General features: G+C 42.0%; 1 protein-coding gene across 5 annotated transcripts in view; it reads left to right on the top strand.

Moving 5' to 3' along the window:
• The first annotated feature begins 449 nt into the window (after nucleotides 1-449).
• Nucleotides 450-23,483, top strand: part of AIG1 (androgen induced 1) — a 356,709-nt gene continuing 333,675 nt past the window's right edge. For 2 of the 5 annotated variants that reach the window (XM_070073476.1, XM_017345402.3), the window contains exon 1: nucleotides 473-797. In XM_070073476.1, coding sequence (XP_069929577.1) covers nucleotides 657-797 — 141 coding nt within the window. In that variant the 5' untranslated portion in view covers nucleotides 473-656. Of the gene's footprint in view, nucleotides 798-23,483 lie in introns of all 5 variants that reach the window. The other 3 variants (XM_002714854.5, XM_070073475.1, XM_051855318.2) reach the window with 3 other exon arrangements.

Raw genomic sequence — 23,483 nt, 5'->3', positions numbered from 1 at the left:
GTTTCAGAGTGCCCAAAAAACCCCAACTGCGTTTAAAATAAGCACCTGGAGGCTCCACGCACACACTCCCACCCGGTACCCAGCCCGGTCAGCAGCCACCGCGGCAGGCAGCTCGCGGCGAGGACCTCGGCTGGAACCGGGTCCACGCCGGGCTCCACGCCTTCCCCGCCGGCGCCCGGCTCCCGCGCCCTGGCCCGCGTCCACTAGCCCCGGGCCAAGCTTCCTTCCCGCGGGGCAGACGCTGCCGTCCGCGGCCCACGGAGCTCCGTGCGCACTTCCCGAGCCCGGAGAAGGCTCGCGGAGACCGCCCGCCCCCTCCAGGGACGCCTACGGGGTGCCTCCCCCACCCCGCTCCCCAGGCCGGGCCTCCCGGGACCCCGCGAACGCCCGAGGAGGAAGAAGCGGATGACGAGAGAGATGACGTCACGCCGCCCGCTCGGCCGCGGCCCCGGGGCCCGCAAACAGCGCCACGCCCACGCAGGTCGCCCGGGCGCTCGCGGCCGCGCCGGTCCCGTGGGGCGCGCGCCCGGCCGCAGCCCCCGCCCCGCGCCGCCCCGCGTCCGCAGCGCCGGGTTTCCCACGGCGCCCGCCCCCGCACGCCCGGCGCCGCCCGCCCGCCCTCCTCGCGGCCCAAGCAGCCCAGGCCTCTCGCGAACATGGCGCTTGTTCCCTGTCAGGTGCTGCGGGTGGCTATCTTGCTGTCCTACTGCTCTATCCTGTGCAACTACAAGGCCATCGAAATGCCCTCGCATCAGACCTACGGCGGGAGCTGGAAATTCCTGACGTTCATTGATCTGGTAAGGCCGACCCCCCTCCCCTGCCCCTGTCAGCCCTGCACCCAGTGCCTGGGTGCGTGAGCACCTGCGTGCGCGCGCCTCCAGCGCCCACCTTTCTCTGGGTGACGGCAGGTTGAGGCCTGGCGGCCCCGCAATGGCGCGTTTTTTTTTAGTACCCTGGTCACCTGCTCGCCAGGGGACACACGGAAGTGGGGCACAGCCAGGTGGTGGGCTCTGGAGGGGGATCCCCACCTGCTTCTAAGAGCTGACACAGGAAGATTCTTCAACTCACAAAGCATCCGACAATCCCAAGTGGCCTCAGACCCATCCGCTCTCTAGGTGCTCTTCAGGGCACCCACCGTGGGATAAAATCTGCAGCAAAGCCAGGAAACAGGGTGTTGTCTGTTTACTTGGAGGTTCTCCTGAAAGCACCCCAATCCTCCCAACCTAATAAAGTTGTCATCCGTGCACCTGCTCGTGGCCTCGGTGTCAGGACTTGACTGCCATCCTTTCCCCCAGAAACATGAAGGGAGAGTTTCAAAGTGCATCCCCAGTGTGGCTGTTCCAGGTTCTCTCTCTCCCTGTGTAAACCTTTGCAGTAGTTTGCATAAGCAGCTCTGATACATGATAGTCTTGACAGGTCCAGGCTATTATTATGATTATAATTTTAAAGCCTCTGCATCTGGTATTAAAAGGGCCCCCACAATCACATGAGCATAAGGCCCAATGTTGACATGGACTTAGGAACTTCTGGGTGAAAAGGTGACTTAAAGTGAGTCACACTCACATACACGCTGAAAGACCGACCGTCTTGTATGGGCAGAGGGCTAAAAACCAAAGAATTGAATTCTACAGGACTCAGAGAAAATGCCAAACCAATTCCTGGACTGCCAGAACTGTCCAAGAGTATACACAAAGTTGACTACACCAGCAAAATGGACTCTTCCTGGCCCTCCCTTTTCATGCAGGGGACCAGATACCTGTCTTAAGAGGTTTCCAAAAGCTTAGGGTGTCTCAAAGAAAAATAGGTGGTTTGAGAAATACCTGCATTTGCACTGTATCAGGCATTTTCAGAGAATTTAAATTCTTTTTTCTCAGCAGTCTCCGAATGAGGCACGTGGCCTTGGGCTTACAAGACTTCCCAGGATGTAAGCGTGTTGCAGTGGTTTCAGTTTTCATATCCTCAACTTCCAACTCGTTCTTGAAACTCAGTCTGAACATGGCTCATGCCTGCCAGTTATCCTTTCTTCCTCATCATTCATTCAGGCGAGGAGCACACCATAGAGTCTGTGCTGTCTTTCTGTCTGTTCCTTTTAGCATTCAGAAGATAGATGGCTGCCACCAGGACGATCTTCATATTTGATTAAGAAAGGAAATTGGAGTTGTTTTGAGAGAAACTCTTATTGGGTTGCTGTCTTTGCCAGTTCTGTCGTGCAACCGACATCTTCCATAGATTGAAGGAGCTAGAACTGCAGCTCTGAGGTTATGATAAATTTGGATATAAAGCAAGAATACCATATACAGGGTACCAGAAATCATGTCGTCTTTCTAAGTGTTTAAACTATGTTAAAGACGTTTAGATGTTATTGAAAAACTTGCGCATAGATTTTTAGAGTTCTTTAAGGGCCTATGTGAGCAAAACTGCTTTTGGATTTGCTGCCTTATCCCGTTACCAAGTCAAATCTCATGTAGAGCTGACCCATTTGAGTGTTGTCAAGGAGCAGTGCTGAGCTAAAATACTGATGGAGACTCCTTGGGTCATGGGTACTATGCACAGCGCTCAGCAGTGCCCCAGCCTTAGATGCTATTTTCTTGGAGCAGGGGCAGGAGTCAGCAGGTGAGAGGGGTATAAATGAGGGTGTTGGTTAACCCAAGAGATGACTGCTTCTCACATTGCCTTGCTTACTCCGTGTTAAGGACAAGACTCTCAGGAAACAATATACCTCTTGTAACTTCTGTGTGACACGAAACCACAGTAAAATCAGTTTGATATGCTGTCATATGAATTATATTTTAATATTTGATGACTGGATTTTCCCATTTTAAATAACACTAGTCACCATAAATATACCTTTTTTCTCTATTCCAGAATTCAGACCATGAATTCAAATTAGACACTTCCACTTTGTTTTGTATTAGGTTCAGTTTGTGTAGAATCTTTAGTCAGTCATTCAACTTTTTTACTCTCTGTGGCTCCTGAATGCAAAATAGCCATTAGCTTTATTTTCTTTTTTTGACAGGCAGAGTGGACAGTGAGAGAGAGAGAGAGAGAGAGAGAGAGAGAAAGGTCTTCCTTTGCCATTGGTTCACCCTCCAATGGCCGCCGCAGCCGGAGCGCTGTGGCTGGGGCACCACGCTGATCCGATGGCAGGAGCCAGGTACTTCTCCTGGTCTCCCATGGGGTGCAGGGCCCAAGTACTTGGGCCATCCTCCACTGCACTCCCTGGCCATAGCAGAGAGCTGGCCTGGAAGAGGGGCAACCGGGACAGAATCTGGCGCCCCGACTGGGACTAGAACCCTGGTGTGCTGGCGCCGCAAGGCAGAGGATTAGCCCAGTGAGCCGCGGCGCCAGCCAGCATTAGCTTTAGTGAAGAGCTCCTGTGAGAAAGTACATCTAAAATATACTCATAGAAACCCTCATGCTAAGTGTTACTCTTTTTGTCAGAGATGTACAGTCCTTAGTGCTTAAGCATCATACAGCTGTTAACCAACTTGTCAGTCTTCCACAATGACATGATAAGATTGGGTTACTATAATTACCTATTAAACTTTACTTTTGTGTGTTTGTGAAAAAACTGAATAAATTTTATTACCCATGTCTTAGATAAGTTTCATGATTCAATGCCTTTTGAAACCATTTTGAGATACGGTTTCACTTCTCAAAATTGTAGCAAGAAGGCCCTTTTGCTAGCCAGCTTGGATCATAGAGTCTGAGTGTTTATCCTGAAGGTCACAGGTGGACTATGGTCTGTGGCATCAGCTTACCACAGTGTGAGTTGGAAAACTCAGGCTAACAGGTCCAAGAGCTGCAGCTTGTATGGTACTGGCCTTTCCAGCTGTCCTTGTATTTCTTTTTGAGTATAAGAGTCATTGCTGTAGAATCAGAGCCAAGGAGGAGTTAAGGTCACAGATAGAGTTAAGGTTGCTAATCAACTGACTGTAACATAGGGAAGATAGCCTGGCTTATCCGGTTGAATCCAGTGTCATCACAAGAATCCTTAAGAGTGGAATAGAGAAACAGAGAAGAGTCAGTTGGAGGAAGATGTGATGGTGAGAAAAAGTTTCAGGGACCCACTGATGGCTTGAAGATTGAGGAGAGGTCCATGAGCCATGGAATGTGGGAGGCAAAGGAAAGGAAAGCAGGAAAGGGCAAAGAAATGGATTTCCCCCAAGAGTTTCCAGAACAGAGCCCTGCTGACACCTTGATTTCAGTATAGCGAGATGCAGGTTGGACACCTGACCTCCAGAATTGTACTGTAATAAGTTTGTATTGTTTAAGCCACTAAATTCAGGGAAATTTGTTACAGCAGCAATGGAAAACTGGTAGACTGGGCTTTGAAGTCCCTGACCTAGGATTTGCAACTGTTTCTGAACTTACATGAAATATATGCACTGACTCAGCTCATCTTTTATGTTTATTAGAGAACTTGTTAATATTAGCTTTGAACAAAATACAAGTTTTTTTGCATACTTTACCTCAGAACCTGTGTGAAGTGCATATGTGTAGCCACAGGCACTTGGGAGACTATATCAAGGCTGAAAAACATTGGAAAAGCTAGGCTTTTCCTTGACTGTAAAGTATTTCAGAAATGATTATTATACAATATGCTAGGCCAGGATAAGAAGTACTTTTAAATGAAAATAAGCTGGAAAGAAAGAAGATCTAAGTGAATGATGTTCACATATTTCCTTAGTATCACAGCTGATGAATTTTCTTCAAATGATGTAAATTCATTCACTTATTCACTAGCCAAATGATAATTCCCCAAGTTAAAGAAGAATCAGAAAAATAAAAACAGAATAAATAAACAAAAAGGGCAACTGTATTTTGAGGCCTCAAACTAGTACTTAGACTATAATAGGTATTCAGAAAATGTTTGAATAACTGGAAACTTCCTGTTTCAAAATTTTCATTGCGTGTTCTTGTCTGTCTCCTCTCAAAACATTCAAAATAATAGGTATTTAAAAAAATATATCAACCAAACATTATGTTTGATAAGTGTGGCAGGATGTTCAACAGATAAATCAGCATCAACTTAGAAAAGCATGAACTGGATATTTGTTATTAAAAATTCAGTTGATTATAGATGACCTTTTTCTTTTATTTTTAAAGATTGAAACAGAAATCTCAATGTACCATTTGCTCAAGTTTGTGCTATGCACCATTTTGGGAGTTAATTTCTTGGGCTGCAACGTTCTCGTTATTCCTCCTGTAGTGCTTTTGCATCCGTGCATTGGCAGACTGTTGTTCCTGGAGCTCTGCCATAGGCTTTCTGAATTGGTATCTGCATTTTATTTATTTTTTAATTGTTTGAGAGGAAGGGAGGATAAGAGACAGAGAAAGAAAGGAGGAGACGTATAGGAAGAGTGAGACAGAAAGAGCTCACATCTGCTGGTCGTTCCCCAAATACCCACAATGACCAGTCTGGAGCTGGGTGCCCAGAATGCCATCCAGGACTCCCACTTAGGTGGCAAGGACCCATCACCACTGACCCCCAGGGGTCTGCAATAGCAATAAACTAGGGTCAGGAGCTAGAAGCAGGTATCAAACCCAGGCACTCTGAAGTCAGACATGGACATCTTAACCCCTAGGCTAAATGCCCACCTGGAATTGCATTTTAATAAGATCATCAGGTGCTTCCTATGCACCTTCTTTGATAAATAATGCTCTGACATATGCTGTTGGAGGCCGTAGTGGCATTTTGGGAGTGAACCAACGGAAGGAAGACCTCTCTCTCTCTCTCTCTCTCTCTCTCTCTCTCTCTCACTGTCTATAACTCTACCTGTCAAATACATTAAAAAAATAAATTTATCAGTAAAATATATAGGAATATTCTTATAGTTGCTGTTTCCGATGTCATGATTTTATGATAGCCAAAGGAATGGTCTTATATTTTGGCTAGGTGAAAGCATTTTTGGAGAAGTTTAAGGTAATATAATCCAGGTTTCCTTTGTGTGTGTTATCTAAATCTGTACTGTAAAAGAATTTAAGAAGACCACAAGGGAAAAGGATAAGTAAGAGCTTAGATGTGGAAAAGCTTGGTGTGTTCAAAGAGCAGGAAATGGTCAAATATACCTGGAGGATACATTTTTGCTTTTAGATGAGCTAAGAATTTTTGGCATTTAGAAAAATGTCAGGCAAAATAAGCTTCTAAGTATACTAAATTTTGTATTTGAGCTGGTCTTATATTTACTTAAATTCTTATGAAAAGTAAATTATTGACTTTAGTTCATGGTTTAATTGTAAGTAGAATGCAGCGTATCTTGAGAAGAGATTGTGTATATGTTGTTATATAACTATGCTAGTTGGTGTTGCCAGTCAAAACCACAGAGTGCCCTGTGAAATCCACTAGTTTGTTGAGTACTTACTGAACAAAATTAGGTGGGTGTTTATTTTTATTTTTATTTTTTTGATATTAAACAAAGAAGGTGAAACTGCACAATTTTTTCTTCAAGAGACTTAGACTTGACCCTAAGATGTGCATGTAACCTAGAAGGATTAAATGGTGTTTTTTTTCCTAACCTGGGGAAGAATTGGGAGGATAATATTTTGCATAGACACTGCTTCACCTTCTTTGCAAGTGTTTCTTTTGGATCAGACATAAAATAGGGGCCTGGTTTTGTCAGAGTTGGGGAAATAGTTGATGATATAATCACCCATTCCCTGTGTTTGTTGTAAATGTTATTGAAATTACAGAAAGTCATCTGACCACTGGTTGAGGTCACTTCTTTTCCCATCCCTGCCATTCCCCCATGTCTGGTATAGCATTTAGCAAAATTGGTAACTGCTCTTGAGGGTTTTCATTTGTTTCTCTGTGTTCCGCTGAAATGTCACATGTTTCTGTGGGAGCGTGAACAATAGTACAATTTTCCACATTGAATCAGCTGTTCCTGTGATCCAAGATGCCTGGAAAAATCTTACTGCTTCAGATTCCGCAGTAACTTAGCCTTTCTTCTGGGAAGCCTGTGACGAGACTGTTGAGAGTTCACTGCTCACCTGCAGGGTAGTCCTGTCCCAGAGCATCAAGCACTGAGCTCTCTTTCAAAGTGAGACATTCTATGGGCTGATCCGTTGTAGAGTAGAACAGGATACAGATTGTAAGCATGGGATTCTAAAAAGTCAGTTTTCTAACCCCTTCATATTGACTTATATGTAGACCTGTAGGTCTGTGTTGTGCTTTAAAATTGTAATTTCAAGAGCAATACACAGGCATAGAGAAAATAATACAGGAAACCACAGGGGAGAAAGTGTATTCCATCTTAATTCTCATTATTCTTGCATCCTAGGATTTTAGTGCATCAAGAGACTATTTATTCTGGAACTTTCTATATATACTGGAACACAGATACAGTGTCAGACTACAGGTGTATACAGGAGCACTTTACAAAGTTCATGGAAATGCACATTATGAAAAAACTGCATATATTTCAATTTTTTTTGCGACAGAAATTTTTTTTAAAGATTTTATTTTTTTATTTGAAAGAAGTAGAGTTACAGACAGTGAGAGGAAGAGACAGAGAAAGACGCCTTCCTTCCGTTGGCTCACTCCATGAATGGCTGCAATGGCAGGAGCTGTGCCGATCCGAAGCCAGGAGCCAGTAGCTTCTTCCGGGTCTTCCACGCAGGAGAGACCAAGTGCAGTGGCCCAAGTACTTGGGCCATCTTCTGCTTTCCCAGGCCATAGAAGAGAGCTGGATTGGAAGAGGAGCAGCTGGGACTAGAACTGGTGCCTGTATCGGATGCTGGCACTTCAGGCGGAGGATTAACCTATTGTGTCATGGCGCTGCCCCCAAATTTTTCTTTTAATTCTTTTATTCTCAAATACCTTGAAGTACCCTCATATATACTTGAACTCATATTTGTGTACATATATTGTCAGATTTCAGAGGAAATATTTCTAAAAGTTATTTTTTATGTTACAGATATCACACAGAGATACCAAAGTTAGTATTTTGATACTTGTCTTTTCGATCATATTGATGTTTTAAAATCTCAGAAGTTTAATATATACACACATGATTTTTACATTCATAATTCATGAATGTCAGGATTTTCTCTTTTTATTGTATAGCTCCATAAGTTTTGACTGATGTGTAGAATTGTGTAACCATTATTATAGTCACCTAAAATATACTCCTTTCTGTTGCTCCTTTATAGTTAAATCCTGCCCTCATTTTTATCAACTATCTTTTGTTCTCTGTCTCTAAAATTTTGCCTTTACCAGAAAAATATGTAAGGCATACAGTAAATCTTCAAGTCTGGTGCTTTTTTTCTTTTATCATAGTGCATTTCTTATTCATCTGTGTTCTGTGTTTATCAATGGTTTGTTAACTGCTAAATAGTATCTCGTGGTATTGATGTACCACAGTTTATCCATGAACAAGTTGAAGTGCCTTTGATGTTTTCAGTTTTGGGGATACTGTGGTTTGGATTTGGTTTAATTGTGGCATGTTAAGAGTTCGTGGGATTGCAGACTTGGTCTCCCTGGTCGTGCTATTGAGAAGTGATGGACCTTTGAGAGGTGGGGCCTAGTGAGAGACGCTTAGGACACTGACGGTATGCTCCTGAGGGTAGTTATTAGGTTACCCCTTGAATTCTCATGGGAGGATTGTTATAAAAGGAGCAAGCCTGGCCTCTCCCATCCTCTCTGTTCCTGATTCCAGATGAGTCACTCACTTGCATTCCCATGCACTCCCCACATTGTGTCTATGTTATGAGCCAACTGATGGCCCTGGGCAACTCTGCACCATGACATTTGGTTCTTGAACTCCTAAAGCTGTGCAGTAAATAAACCTATTTTCTTCATAAGTAGCAAGTGTCAAGGCTTTTTTTTTAATAATAACAAACAGCTCACTGATACAGGAAATAATGAAAAATGCTGCTATAGACACATACACGTTTTTACATGGACATGAGTTTTCATTTTGACTGTGAATGTACCTGGAAGTGAGATTTTTTGGTCATATGTCAAGTATATGTTTGACTTACATATCTCTTACTTATAAGAGATAGCTAAAGTATTTTCTGGAGTAGGTGGACCATGTTGCTTTGCCACTAAAAAATGCAGAGGAATTCTTGTTTCTCTATATTCTTCTCATTGTACAGTGTTGTGAATTTTTTTCCTATTTTTAACAATTCTAATAAGTTTGTTATAGCATCTCATTGTGGCTTTAATTTCATCTCCCTCATGACTAATGATGTGAAGTATCTTTTTCTGTACTTTTTTTTTATCATACATGTCTTCTTTGTGAAATGTCTGGAGAAATCATTCTCCCATTTACAAAAAAAATAGGTTATTTTCTTTTTATTAAACTATGGTATATGCAACTCTTGTGACACCAATTTTCAAAAATACAATCCTTTTGCCATTGAATTTCCTGTGCACCTTCTGTCAAATTCAGCAGACTGCATTTGTGAGTCTGCCTCCCTGCTCTGTCCAACTGATGTGTCTACCTGTTCACAAGTTACACACTGTATTGATCATTGCAGCTTAATATAAGTCTTGAAATCAGGGAATGTGAAGCCTTCAGATTTCTTATTCAGTATTTCTTTGGACTGTTCTAATTACTTAACCTTTATTTTTCAGTTTTAAGGAAAATCTTGTCAATATCTGCAAATAATCCTAGTGGGATTTTTGAGTGTAATTTCATTGAATCTACAGAATAATTCTGGTGGAAATTGACATCTTAATATTTACTCTTCTAATACAAGAATATGATATATCTCTTCATTCATTTAGATTTTAAAAATTCTTTCATTTAACCATATTGTATTTGATTACAATTTTATTGAGATAATTGCAGATGCATATCGATTGTTAGAAATGCAGAAAGATCCAATATGACCAGTTTCCCCAATGGTCATATCTTAAAAAACTGTAGTATAATATCCTAGCAAGAATATTGATATTGAAACAGTCAAGATACAAACCTATCCATCACCACCAAAAACCCTCATATAGCTCTCTTATGGCATGCCTATCTTCTCTCCCCCTACCCCTTTCAGCCCCTGGCAGCCATTAATTTGTTCTCAATTTTTATGCTTTTGCTATTTAAAGAATATTGTATAAATGAATCATCCAGATGTGATTTTTTGGGATTACCTCCCCTCCCTGCTGAAAAACTCCCTGGGAGTCATTCAGGTTGTCAGAGCTCTCAGCAGTTTGTTTTCATTGCTGAGTTGTATTGCACACTATTGACGCACCAGTTTGTTTAACCATTCATTTACTGAAGGACATCTGCAGTGATTCCAGTTTGGGGCAGTTATAATTAAAGCCACTATGAACATTCACACACACGTTTTTTTTTTGTGTGTGTGATTATAAATTTTTATTTCTCTGGCATAAATATCCAAGAGGATAGTTGCTGGGTTGTATAATCGTTGCAATATTAAGTATTTGCAATATTAACTTTAAAAGAAGCTGCAAAATTGTTCTCCAGAGTGGCTATATCATTTTATAACTCCATCATCAGTGTGTGGATGACATAGTTACTCTCCTCCTAACCTATTCAATAATATAGCTTAGCACCACAGCACACAGTCGAGTATCTTATAACTGTGACTGACTGGGAGCTGAAGTTCACTGCCAGAGCCAGCATTGCAAAACAGTGTCATCTATTGCTAGCCCAGGAAAAGATCAAAATTCAAAGTACAGTTTCTTAGTGAGTGGCATATTGCTTTTTTTTAAATTTTTTAAAACTTTTATTTAATGAATATAAATTTCCAGAGTACAGCTTATGGATTACAATGGCTTTTTCCACCCTATAACCTCCTTCCCACCCACAACCATCCCCTCTCCTGCACTCTTTCCCCCTCCATTCACATCAAGATTCATTTTCAATTCTCTTTATGTACAGAAGATCAATTTAGCATATATTAAGTAAAGCTTTCAACAGTTTGCACCCACACAGAAACACAAAGTGAACATACTATTTAAGTACTAGCTATAGCATTAAATCACAATGTATAGCATATTAAGGACAGAGATCTTACATGAGGTGTAAGTGCACAGTGACTCCTGTTGTTGACTTAACAATTTGACACTCTAGTTTATGGCCTCAGTAATCACCCTAGGCTCTTGTCATGAGTTGCCAAGGCTATGGAGGTCTTTTGAGTTTGCTGACTTCGATCTTATTCCGACAGGATCATAGTCAAGGTGGAAGTTCGCTCCTCCCTTCAGAGAAAAGTACCTCCTTCTTTGATGGCCCCTTCTTTCCACTGGGATCTCACTCGCAGAGATCTTTCATTTAGGTCATTTAAATTTTTTTTTTTTTTGGCCAGTGTCTTGGCTTTCCATGCCTGAAATACTCTCATGGGCTCTTCAGCCAGATCCGAATGCCTTAAGGGCTGATTCTGAGGCCAGAGTGCTGTTTAGGACATCTGCCATTCTATGAGTCTGCTGTGTATCTCGCTTCGCATGTTGGATCATTCTCTCCCTTTTTTATTCTATCAGTTAGTGTTTGCAGACACTAATCTTATTTATGTGATCCCTTTGACTCTTATTCCTATCATTATGATCAGTTGTGAACAGAAATTGATCACTTGGACTAGTGAGATGGCATTGGTACATGCCACCTTGATGGGATTGAATTGGAATCCCCTGGCATGTTTCTAACTCTACCTTTTGGGGCAAGTCAGCTTGAGCATGTCCCAAATTGTACATCTCTTCCCTCTTTTATTCCCTCTCTTATATTCAACAGGGATCACTTTTCAGTTAAGTTTCAACAGTTAAGAATAATTGTGTATTCAATTCACAATAGCCAAGACCTGGAACCAACCTAAATGCCCATCAACGGTAGACTGGATAAAGAAATTATGGGATATGTATTCTTTAGAGTACTATACCACAGTAAGAAACAACGAAATCCAGTCATTTGCAACAAAATGGAGGAATCTGGAACACATCATGCTGAGTGAAGTAAGCCAGTCCCAAAGGGACAAATACCATATGTTCTCCCTGATCGGTGACAACTGACTCAACACCAAAAAGGAAACCTCCTGAAGTGAAATGGACACTATGAGAAATGGTGACTTGATCAGCATAGCTCTGACTGCTAATGGACAACTTAATACATTATCCCTCATAGTATTTTTTTTTGTCTGTTCTACTTAATATGACTGGTTTAATTCTGTAATTATCACACAGTTATTCTTAAGTGTTGAAAATTAACCGAAATGTGATCCCTGTTAAACATAAGAGTGGGAATAAGAGAGGGAAGAGATGTATAATTTGGGACATGCTCGGGCTGACTTGCCCCAATTGGTAGAGTTGGAAACATACCAGGGGATTCCAATTCAATCCCATCAAGGTGGCATGTGCCAATGCCATCTCACTACTCCAAGTGATCAATTTCAGTTCACAATTGATCATAATGAAAGGACTAAGAGTCAAAGGGAGCACATAAACAAGTCTAGTATCTGCTAACACCAACCGATAGAATAAATAAAGGGGAGAGTGATCCAACATGGGAAGTGAGATACTCAGCAGACTCATAGAATGGCAGATGTCCTAAATAGCACTCTGGCCTCAGAATCAGCTCTAAAGGCACTCGGATCTGGCTGAAAAGCCCATGAGAGTATTTCAGGCATGGAAAGCCAAGACACTCTGGCAAAAAGATCTCTGTGAGTGAGATCCCAGTGGAAAGAACAGGTCTTCAAAGAGGGAGGTGCCTTTCTCTGAAGGGAGGAGAGAACCTCCACTTTGACTATGACCGTGTCTAAACAAGATAAGAGTCGGAGAACTCAAGGGGCTTCCATAGCCTTGGAAACTCATAACTGGTGCATAGGGAGATTACTGATGCCATAAACAGGAGTGTCAATTGGTAAAGTCAACAACAGGAGTCACTGTGCACTTACTCCTCATGTAGGATCTCGGTCCTTAACGTGCTGTACACTGAGGCTTAATGCTATAACGAGTACTCAAACAGTATATTTCACTTTGTGTTTCTATGGGGGTGCAAACGACTGAAATCTTTACTTAATGTACACTAAACTGATCTTCTGTAAAAAAAAAAAAAAAAAAAAAAAAAAAAAAAAAAAAGAAATTTTCAATTCCCAACTTGACTCTCACTGGGATTAAACATGACAATAGGTCTGATCTGATTTCATCATCATTTAAAAAAAATCATCTATTATTTTTCACTTTATGTTTCTGTGTGGGAGCAAACTGTTGAAATACTTACTTAAGGTATACTAAGCTGATCTTCTGTATATTAAGATAATCGAAAATGAATCTTGATGTGAATGGAAGGGGAGAGGGAGTGGGAAAGGGGAGGCTTGTTGGTGGGAGGGACGGTATGGGGGGGGAAGCCATTGTAACCCATGAGTCGTACTTTGGAAATTTATATTCATTAAATAAAAGATAAAAAAAAAAATAAGGCATTCATGCATCAATTAAAAAAAAAAAAGAATAATTGTGTATTAATTACAGAGTTCAACCAATAGTATTAAGTAGAACAAAAAATACTAAAAGGGATAAACTATTAAGATATTCATCGACGCTCAGGACAAGGTCTGATCAAGACACTGTTTCTCATAGTGTCCATTTCACTTCTACAGGTTTCCTTTTTGTTTTTTGGTTAGTTTTCACTGATCAGGGAGAACATATGATATTTGTCCCTTTGGGACTGGCTTATTTCACTCAGCATGATGTTTTCCAGATCCTCCATTTTGTTGCAAATGACCGGATTTCATCGTTTTTGACTGCTGTATAGTATTCTATAGAGTACATATCCCATAATTTCTTTATCTAGTCTACTATTGATGGGCATTTAGGTTGATTCCAGGTCTTAGCTATTGTGAATTGAGCTGCAGTAAACATTAAGGTGCGGACCACTTTTTTGTTTGCCAATTTAATTTCCACTGGGTAAGTTCCAAGGAGTGGGATGGCTGGGTTGTATGGTAGGGTTATAATCAGGTTTCTGAGGAATCTCCAGACTGACTTCCATAGTGGCTTGACCGGTTTGCATTCCCACGGACAGTGGGTTAGTGTCCCTTTTTCCCCACATCCTCGCCAGCATCTGTTGTTGGTAGATTTCTGTAGGTGAGCCATTCTCACCAGGGTGAGGTGAAACCTCATTGTGGTTTTGAATTTTATTGAGGATTTTTGTGTCTATGTTCATCAGGGATATTGGTCTGTAATTTTCTTTCAATGCTGCATCTTTCTCTGGCTTAGGGATTAAGGTGATGCTGGCTTCATAGAATTTGGGAGGATTCCTTCGTTTTCGATTGTTCTGAATAGTTTGAGAAGACTTGGAGTTAGTTCTTCTTTAAATGTCTGGTAGAATTCAGCAGTGAATCCATCTGGTCCTGGGCTTTTCTTTGTTGGGAGGGCCTTTATTACTGTTTCAATTTCTTTCTCAGTTATGGGTCTATTTAGATTTTCTATGTCTTCATGGCTCAATTTAGGTAGATTGCATGTATCCAGGAATCTATCCATTTCTGATAGATTTCCCTGTTTTCTGGCATACAAGCCCTTGTAGTAATTTCTGATGATTCTTTTTATTTCTGTGGTGTCTGTTGTTACAGTTCCTTTTTCATCTCTGATTTTATTGATTTGGGTCTTTTCTCTTCTTTTTTTAGTTAGTTGGGCCAATGGTGTGTCAATTTTATTCATTTTTTTTGTTGTTGTTCAAAAAACCAGCTCTTCGCTTGGCTGATTTTTTATAATTTTTTTGATTCAATCATGTTGATTTCTTCTCTGATTTTAATTATTTCTCTTCTCCTACTAGTTTTGGGTCTGGTTTGCTGCAGTTTTTCTAGATCCTTGGGATGCGTTGAAAGCTGATTTATTTGATGCCTTTCCAATTTCTTGATGTAGGCATCTATAGATATAAACTTTCCTCTCAACACTGCTTTTACTGTATCCCATAAGTTTTGATGCATTGTGTTGTTATCCTCATTTACTTCCAGAAAGTTTTTGATTTCTCTTTTGATTTCTTCTATGACCCAGTGTTCATTCAGGAGCATGTTGTTCAGTCTCCATGTTTTTGCATACTCTCTAGGGATTCCTGAGTTGCTAATTTCCAACTTCATTCCACTGTGATCTGAGAAGCTGCATGGTGTGATTCTAATTCTTTTGAATTTGCTGAGACTTGCTTTATGGCCTAGTATGTGGTTGATCCTAGAGAAGGTTCCATGCACTGCTGGGAAGAATGTAAAGTCTTTAGATGTAGGATTGAAAGTTCTGTAGATATCTGTTAGATCCATTTGGGTAATAGTGTCGATTAAATATGCTGTTCCCTTGTTAATCTTCTGTCTGGTTGATCTGTCTGTTTCTGAGAGTGGAGTATTAAAGTCCCCCAGTACTATTGTATTGGAATCTAAGTCTCCCTTTAAGTACCTTAACATATCTTTTAAATAAACTGGTGCCCTGTAATTAGGTGCATATACATTTATAATAGTTACATCTTCCTGTTGAATTGAACCCTTAATCATTATATAGTGCCCCTCTTTGTCTCTCTTAACAGTTTTTGTGTCAAAGTTTATTTTGTCTGATATCAATATGGCTACACCTGCTTTTTTGTTTCAGTTGGCATGGAATCTCTTTTTCCAACCTTTCACTTTCAGTCTGCATGCATCTTTGTTGGAAAGATGTGTTTCTTGTAGGCAGCAAATAAATGGGTTTTGTTCCTTAATCCATTCAGCCAGTCTGTGTCTTTTAACTGGAGAGTTGAGGCCATTAACGTTCAATGTGACTATTGATAAGTAGTAATTTTGCCCTGCCATTTTCCCAAAGAAATTTTCTAGTATATGCTTTGAGCTTCCTGTGATCTTTTGCTGTGAGGTTTCCTTCCTTTACCTTCTTTCATATTGATGACTGTGTTTCTGTGTTTCTGTGCGTAGCACACCTTTAAGCATCTTCTGCAGGGCTGGATGAGTGGCGACAAATTCTTTCAATTTCTGTTTGCTGTGAAAGGTCTTTTTTTTTTTTTTTTGACAGGCAGAGTGGACAGTGAGAGAGAGACAGAGAGAAAGGTCTTCCTTTTGCCGTTGGTTCACCCTCCAATGGCTGCCGCGGCCGGTGCGCTGTGGCTGGCGCACTGTGGCCGGCGCACGCGCTGATCCGATGGCAGGAGCCAGGTACTTATCCTGGTCTCCCATGGGGTGCAGGGCCCAAGCACCTGGGCCATCCTCCACTGCCTTCCCGGGCCACAGCAGAGAGCTGGCCTGGAAGAGGGGCAACTGGGACAGAATCCAGCGCCCCAACTGGGACTAGAACCCGGTGTGCCGGCGCCGCAAGGTGGAGGATTAGCCTAGTGAGCCTCGGCGCCGGCCGCTATGAAAGGTCTTTATTTCACCTTTGCAGGATATTCTTTGCAGGATATAAAATTCTGGACTGGCATTTTTTCTCTCTTAGTACCTGGGCTGTATCTTGCCATTCCCTCCTAGCCTGTAGGATTTCTGATGAGAAGTCAGCTGTGAGTCTGATTGGAGATCCTCTGAGAGTAATCTGACGTTTCTCTCTTGCACATCTTAGGATCTTTTCTTTATGTTTCACTGTGATGATTTTTCTTACAGCGTGTCGTGGTGAGGATCTCTTTTGGTCAAGTTTATTAGGGGTTCTATGAGCTTCCTGTACTAGGATGTCTCTGTCCTTCTCCCAACCCAGGAAATTTTCTGCTAGTATCTCACTAAAAAGGCCTTCTAATCCTTTATCTCTCTCCATGCCTTCAGGAACTCCTAGAACCCAAATGTTGGGTTTTTTAATAGTATCCTGTAGATTCCTGACAATATTTTTTAGATTTCTAATTTCCTCTTCTTCTTTTTTTTTTTTTCATGGAAAATGGAAGTAAAAGATGTTTATTCTGATGCAAGCAATTTTTAAAATTCATGCCTAGTTTTTTTTTTTTACTTTTATTTAATGCATATAATTTTCCAAAGTACGACTTATGGATTACAATGGCTTCCCCCCCATACCGTCCCTCCCACCCACAGCCCTCCCCTTTCCCACTCCCTCTCCCCTTCCATTCACATCAAGATTCATTTTCGATTATCTTAATATACAGAAGATCAGCTTAGTATACATTAAGTATGGATTTCAACAGTTTGCTCCCACACAGAAACATAAAGTGAAAAATAATAGATGATTTTTTTTAAATGATGATGAAATCAGAGCAGACCTATTGTCATGTTTAATCCCAGTGAGAGTCAAGTTGGGAATTGATAATTTCTTCTTCTTCTTTTTTTTTTTTTTTTTTTTTTTTTTTTTACAGAGGATCAGTTTAGTATGCATTAAGTAAGGATTTCAACAGTTTGCACCCCCATAGAAACACAAAGTGAAATATATTGTTTGAGTACTCGTTATAGCATTAAATCTCAATGCACAGCACATTAAGGACAGAGATCCTACATGAGGAGTAAGTGCACAGTGACTCCTGTTGTTGACTTTACCAATTGACACTCCTGTCTATGGCATCAGTAATCTCCCTATGCTCCAGTCATGAGTTTCCAAGGCTATGGAAGCCCTCTGAGTTCTCCGACTCTTATCTTGTTTAGACAAGGTCATAGTCAAAGTGGAGGTTCTCTCCTCCCTTCAGAGAAAGGTACCTCCTTCTTTGATGACCTGTTCTTTCCACTGGGATCTCACTCGCAGAGATCTTTTGCCAGAGTGTCTTGGCTTTCCATGCCTGAAATACTCTCATGAGCTTTTCAGCCAGCTCCGAATGCCTTTAGGGCTGATTCTGAGGCCAGAGTGCTATTTAGGACATCTGCCATTCTATGAGTCTGCTGAGTATCTCACTTCCCATGTTGGATCACTCTCCCCTTTATTTACTCCATCAGTTAGCGTTAGCAGGTACTAGACTTGTCTATGTACTCCCTTTGACTCCCAGTCCCTTCACCATGACCAACTGTGAACTGAAACTGATCACCTGGAACAGTGAGATGGCATTGGTACATGCCACCTCGATGGGATTGAATTGGAATCCCCTGGTATGCTTCCAACTCCACCACTTGGGGCAAGTCAGCCTGAGCATGTCCCAAATTATACATCTCTTCCCTCTCCCATTCCCACCACCATGTTCAACAGGGATCACATTTCAGTTAATTTTCAACACTTAAGAATAACTGTGCATCAATTACAGATCTAAACCAGTCATATTAAGTAGAACAGATAAAAAAACTACTAAGAGGGATAATGTATTAAGATGTTCATTAACAGTCAGGGCTATGCTGATCAAGCCACCATTTCCCATAGTGTCCACCTCACTCCAACAGGTTTCCCTCTTGGTGTTCAGTCAGTCGTCACCGATCAGGGAGAACATATGGTATTTGTCCCTTTGGGACTGGCTTATTTCACTCAGCATGATGTGTTCCAGATTCCTCCATTTTGTTGCAAATGACTGGATTTCGTTGTTTCTTACTGCGGTATAGTATTCTAAAGAGTACATATCCCATAATTTCTTTATCCAGTCTACCGTTGATGGGCATTTAGGTCGGTTCCAGGTCTTAGCTATTGTGAATTGAGCTGCAATAAACATTAGGGTGCAGACCGCTTTTTTGTTTGCCAATTTAAATTCCTTTGGGTAAATTCCAAGGAGTGGGATGGCTGGGTCGAACGGTAGGGTTATCTTCAGGTTTCTGAGGAATCTCCAGACTGACTTCCATAGTGGCTTGACCAGTTTGCATTCCCACCAACAGTGGGTTAGTGTCCCTTTTTCCCCACATCCTCGCCAGCATCTGTTGTTGGTAGATTTCTGAATGTGAGCCATTCTAACCGGGGTGAGGTGAAACCTCCTTGTGGTTTTGATTTGCATTTCCCTGATTGCTAATGACCTTGAACATTTTTTCATGTGCCTGTTGGCCATTTGGATTTCCTCTTTTGAAAAATGTCTATTGAGGTCCTTGGCCCATCTCTTAATTGGGTTGTTGGTTTTGTTTTTGTGGAGTTTCTTGATCTCTTTGTAGATTCTGGTTATTAACCCTTTATCTGTTGCATAGTTTGCAAATATTTTTTCCCATTCTGTCGGTTGTCTTTTCACTCTCCTGACTGTTTCTTTTGCAGTACAGAAACTTCTCAATTTGATGCAATCCCAATAGTTGATTTTGGCTTTGACTGTCTGTGCCTCCCGGGTCTTTTCCAGAAATTCTTTGCCTGTGCCAATATCTTGAAGGGTTTCTCCAATGTTCTCTAGTAACTTGATGGTGTCAGGTCGTAGATTTAGGTCTTTAATCCATGTTGAGTGGATTCTTGTGTAAGGTGTAAGGTAGGGGTCTTGCTTCATGATTCTGCACGTGGAAATCCAATTTTCCCAGCACCATTTATTGAATAGACTGTCCTTGCTCCAGGAATTAGTTTTAGATCCTTGATCAAATATAAGTTGGCTGTAGATGTTTGGGTTGATTTCTGGTGTTTCAATTCTGTTCCATTGGTCTATCCATCTGTTTCTGTACCAGTACCATGCTGTTTTAATTACAACTGCCCTGTAGTATGTCCTGAAATCTGGTATTGTGATGCCTCCGGCTTTGTTTTTGTTGTACAAGATTGCTTTAGCTATTCGAGGTCTCTTGTGCCTCCATATAAATTTCAGCACCATTTTTTCCAGATCTGAGAAGAAGGTCTTCGGTATCTTGATTGGTATTGCATTGAATCTGTAAATTGCTTTTGGGAGAATGGACATTTTGATGATATTGATTCTTCCAATCCATGAGCATGGAAGATTTTTCCATTTCTTGGTATCCTCTTCTATTTCTTTCTTTAAGGTTTTGTAATTTTCATTGTAGAGATCTTTAACATCTTTGGTTAAGTTTATTCCAAGGTATTTGATTGTTTTTGTAGCTATTGTGAATGGGATTGATCTTAGAAGTTCTTCCTCAGCCATGGCATTGTCTGTGTATACAAAGGCTGTTGATTTTTGTGCATTGATTTTATACCCTGCTACTTTGCCAAACTCTTCTATGAGTTCCAATAGTCTCTTAGTAGAGTTCTTTGGGTCCCCTAAATAAAGAATCATGTCATCTGCAAAGAGGGATAGTTTGAGTTCTTCCTTCCCAATTTGTATCCCTTTAATTTCTTTTTCTTGCCTAATAGCTCTGGCTAGAACCTCCAGAACTATATTGAATAGCAGTGGTGAGAGTGGGCATCCCTGTCTGGTTCCAGATCTCAGTGGAAATGCTTCCAACTTTTCCCCATTCAATAGGATGTTGGCTGTGGGTTTTTCATAGATTGCTTTGATTGTATTGAGGAATGTTCCTTCCAAACCCAGTTTGCTTAGAGTTTTCATCATGAATGGGTGTTGTATTTTATCAAATGCTTTCTCGGCATCTATTGAGATAATCATATGGTTTTTCTTCTGCAGTCTGTTAATGTGGTATATCACATTGATTGTCTTGCGCACATTAAACCATCCCTGCATACCAGGGATAAATCCCACTTGGTCTGGGTGGATGATCTTTCTGATGTGTTGTTGCATTCTATTGGCGAGAATTTTATTGAGGATTTTTGCATCTATGTTCATCCTCTTCTTTTCTTTGGTTTGACTGTATCCTTTTCTGTTCTCTGTCTTCTAATTCCGATATTCTCTCTTCTGCTTCACTGATTCTGTTTTTAAGGCTCTCTAATGTGTTTGCCATGTGATCTATTGAATTCTTCATTTCATTATGATTTCTCTTCACTATCACCGTTTCATGTTTTACTAGTTGCTTCATTTCATTTTGATTCCTCCTTAATATTTCATTTTTGCGAGAGATTTCTATCCTGTCCGGTAAGGATTTCTATAGTTTAGGAATTTGTTTTTGAGAACTTCTTAATGTTCTTATCAATTTTTTGAGATCCGTTTCTTGCATTTCTTCTATCTCATCATCTTCATAATCTTCAACTGGGGTGTCTTGTTTATTTGGGGGTGTCGTAGTGTCTTCCTTGCTCTTGTTTCCTTAGTTTCTGCATTTGTTGCTTGGCATTGTGGAGATATTCTTTGGTTTCTTCGGTGTGGTACTAGCATCATTTTCCCTTTAGTGTTCTGGAAGAAATTAAGTAGAATTACTATTATTTCTTCCTGAACTGTTCAGTCAAGTTTACCAATAAAAACCATTGGCTTGGAATTTGCTTTGTTGGAAAGTTTCAGCCACAGCTTCAGTTAGGTTAATTTCAAGATACAGGGCTATTAAAGTTACCTGGTGTTTTGTTTTGTTTTGAGGTTTGGTAGTTTGTACCTTTCAAGGAATTGGTCCATTTCATCTTTCAGCATTCCTTCTGATCTTTCTTTTATTATATGTAGAGTCTGAAATGATAACATTTAATTCAGACTTTCTTGGGCTTTTGCACCCATGCAGGAGACCTGTGTGAAGCTCTTGGATCTTGGCCTGATCCAGAGCTGGCCATTGCTGAACTAGCAGATGGAAGGTGTCTCTCTCTCTCTCTCTTTTCTCTCTTTCTCTTTCTTTTGCTCTGTAACTCCGTCTTTCAAATAAAATAAATCAATATTAAAAACATGGTATTTTGTGTTTATGTTTGGCTTAGGTTCTCAATTCTTAGTGATGCTTTTCAAATATTTTTCTCAAGTTTCATTTTTTTTCTATTATTGCTGTTTCCATTGTCATTGATTGCTGTTTTTAACCTTTGTTATTTTCTGCATTACATTTGTTTTGGGTTTAAATTGTTCTTTCATGTCGCTCCCCCTCTTCGTGGGGGAACGACACTAAACCCTGCCTAGGCTTCATATCCGAGTCACGGCACCATTATGTTGCTCCCCCTCTTCGTGGAGGAACGACACAGGACCCTGCGCTGTTCTTTCGTCTGCTCGGCCCTCCCCGGGTTTGCTGCTGGTTCTTCCCGGGTTGGCTACTATCCCTTCCACCTCCGTGGAAGGGCAGTTCCCCCTGGCCGCATTCCCCACTTCCGCAGGGGAGCGGCACACCGCCAGCCGGTTCTCTCTGGGGGGCTGCACAGGTGTTCCTTCAGCTAGATGTTCCCCTTAGATGTTCCCCATAGATGTTCCCGGTGCATGCCGTCTCTCTCCTCCTTTATAGTCCTCCTCCGCCAATCCTAACTCGGCTGCCCACACGCCGAGTACGCTGCTCTCCAATCAGGAGCAAGTCCTACAGTTTATCAGTTGAACTGGAGGCAGCTGTGCGGAAGCTGTTTACTTCTCTCCCAGCGCCATATTGTGGGAGAGCAGATGCATAGAATAAGTCCTAATTCCAGTAACTCAGTCCAGTCCGGATTGCTCCCCACAGATCCCCCTTTCTTTTTATTTTTTGGCGTTGATACGCGCCTGTCTTCGGTGTCCCGCGGCACACACTCTTCTCTACTTGCTAGAGTTGCCACAGGCTCTTACAAGTCCTATCAATCAGGCAAACCGAATCCGGGTCCTCTCTTCGCCATGTTGTGAGGAGGTTTTTAGGCGCTGATGCGTGCCTGTGTTCGGTGCCCTGCAGCGCATGCTCTGCTCTGCCTGCAGGGGCTTACAAGCCCTATCAGGCAAACCGAATCCAAGCCTTCTCATTGCCTTTTTGTGGGGAGGCCTTACTGATGTTAATTCGTGCCTGTCTTCGGTGACCTGCGGCGCATAAGCTGCTAGCCGCCGCAGGTGCTCATCGTGCTCATTGCCTCACTTAATCAGGCAGACCGAATCCAAGCTCTCACAGTGCAGTGTTGTAGGGAGGCCTTTCTATTTCTCTATTTCTCTATCTCCGGGCATTCCTATTTCTCCCATTTTACTTCTATCTTCCAGCATTCCTATTTCTCTCACTTTACTTCTAAACTTCTGTTTCTCTTATCCCTGCAGCTTCCCGGCGCCTCGCCCTGCCGGCAGCTTCACGGCTCCTTTTTCGTCCGGCTTTTCCCTAGGCTGTTTGCTAGTCTCTCTCTCCGATATTTTCCCTAGGCTGTTTGCTAGTTTCTCTCTCCGATATTTTCCCTAGTTCTTCCCGTTTCTTCCCTCCTAAGTTTTTTATCCGTCCTAGGTTTCCTATCCAAGCTAGGTTTCCTATCCGTCCTAGGTTTCCTATCCGAGTCACGGCACCATTATGTCGCTCCCCCTCTTCGTGGGGGAACGACACTAAACCCTGCCTAGGCTTCATATCCGAGTCACGGCACCATTATGTCGCTCCCCCTCTTCGTGGAGGAACGACACAGGACCCTGCGCTGTTCTTTCGTCTGCTCGGCCCTCCCCGGGTTTGCTGCTGGTTCTTCCCGGGTTGGCTACTATCCCTTCCACCTCCGTGGAAGGGCAGTTCCCCCTGGCCGCATTCCCCACTTCCGCAGGGGAGCGGCACACCGCCAGCCGGTTCTCTCTGGGGGGCTGCACAGGTGTTCCTTCAGCTAGATGTTCCCCTTAGATGTTCCCCATAGATGTTCCCGGTGCATGCCGTCTCTCTCCTCCTTTATAGTCCTCCTCCGCCAATCCTAACTCGGCTGCCCACACGCCGAGTACGCTGCTCTCCAATCAGGAGCAAGTCCTACAGTTTATCAGTTGAACTGGAGGCAGCTGTGCGGAAGCTGTTTACTTCTCTCCCAGCGCCATATTGTGGGAGAGCAGATGCATAGA

This window comes from Oryctolagus cuniculus, chromosome 5, assembly GCF_964237555.1.
Source record: "Oryctolagus cuniculus chromosome 5, mOryCun1.1, whole genome shotgun sequence".
Classification (NCBI taxonomy): Eukaryota; Metazoa; Chordata; class Mammalia; order Lagomorpha; family Leporidae; genus Oryctolagus; species Oryctolagus cuniculus.
This window is presented reverse-complemented; position numbering and strand designations above follow the sequence as displayed.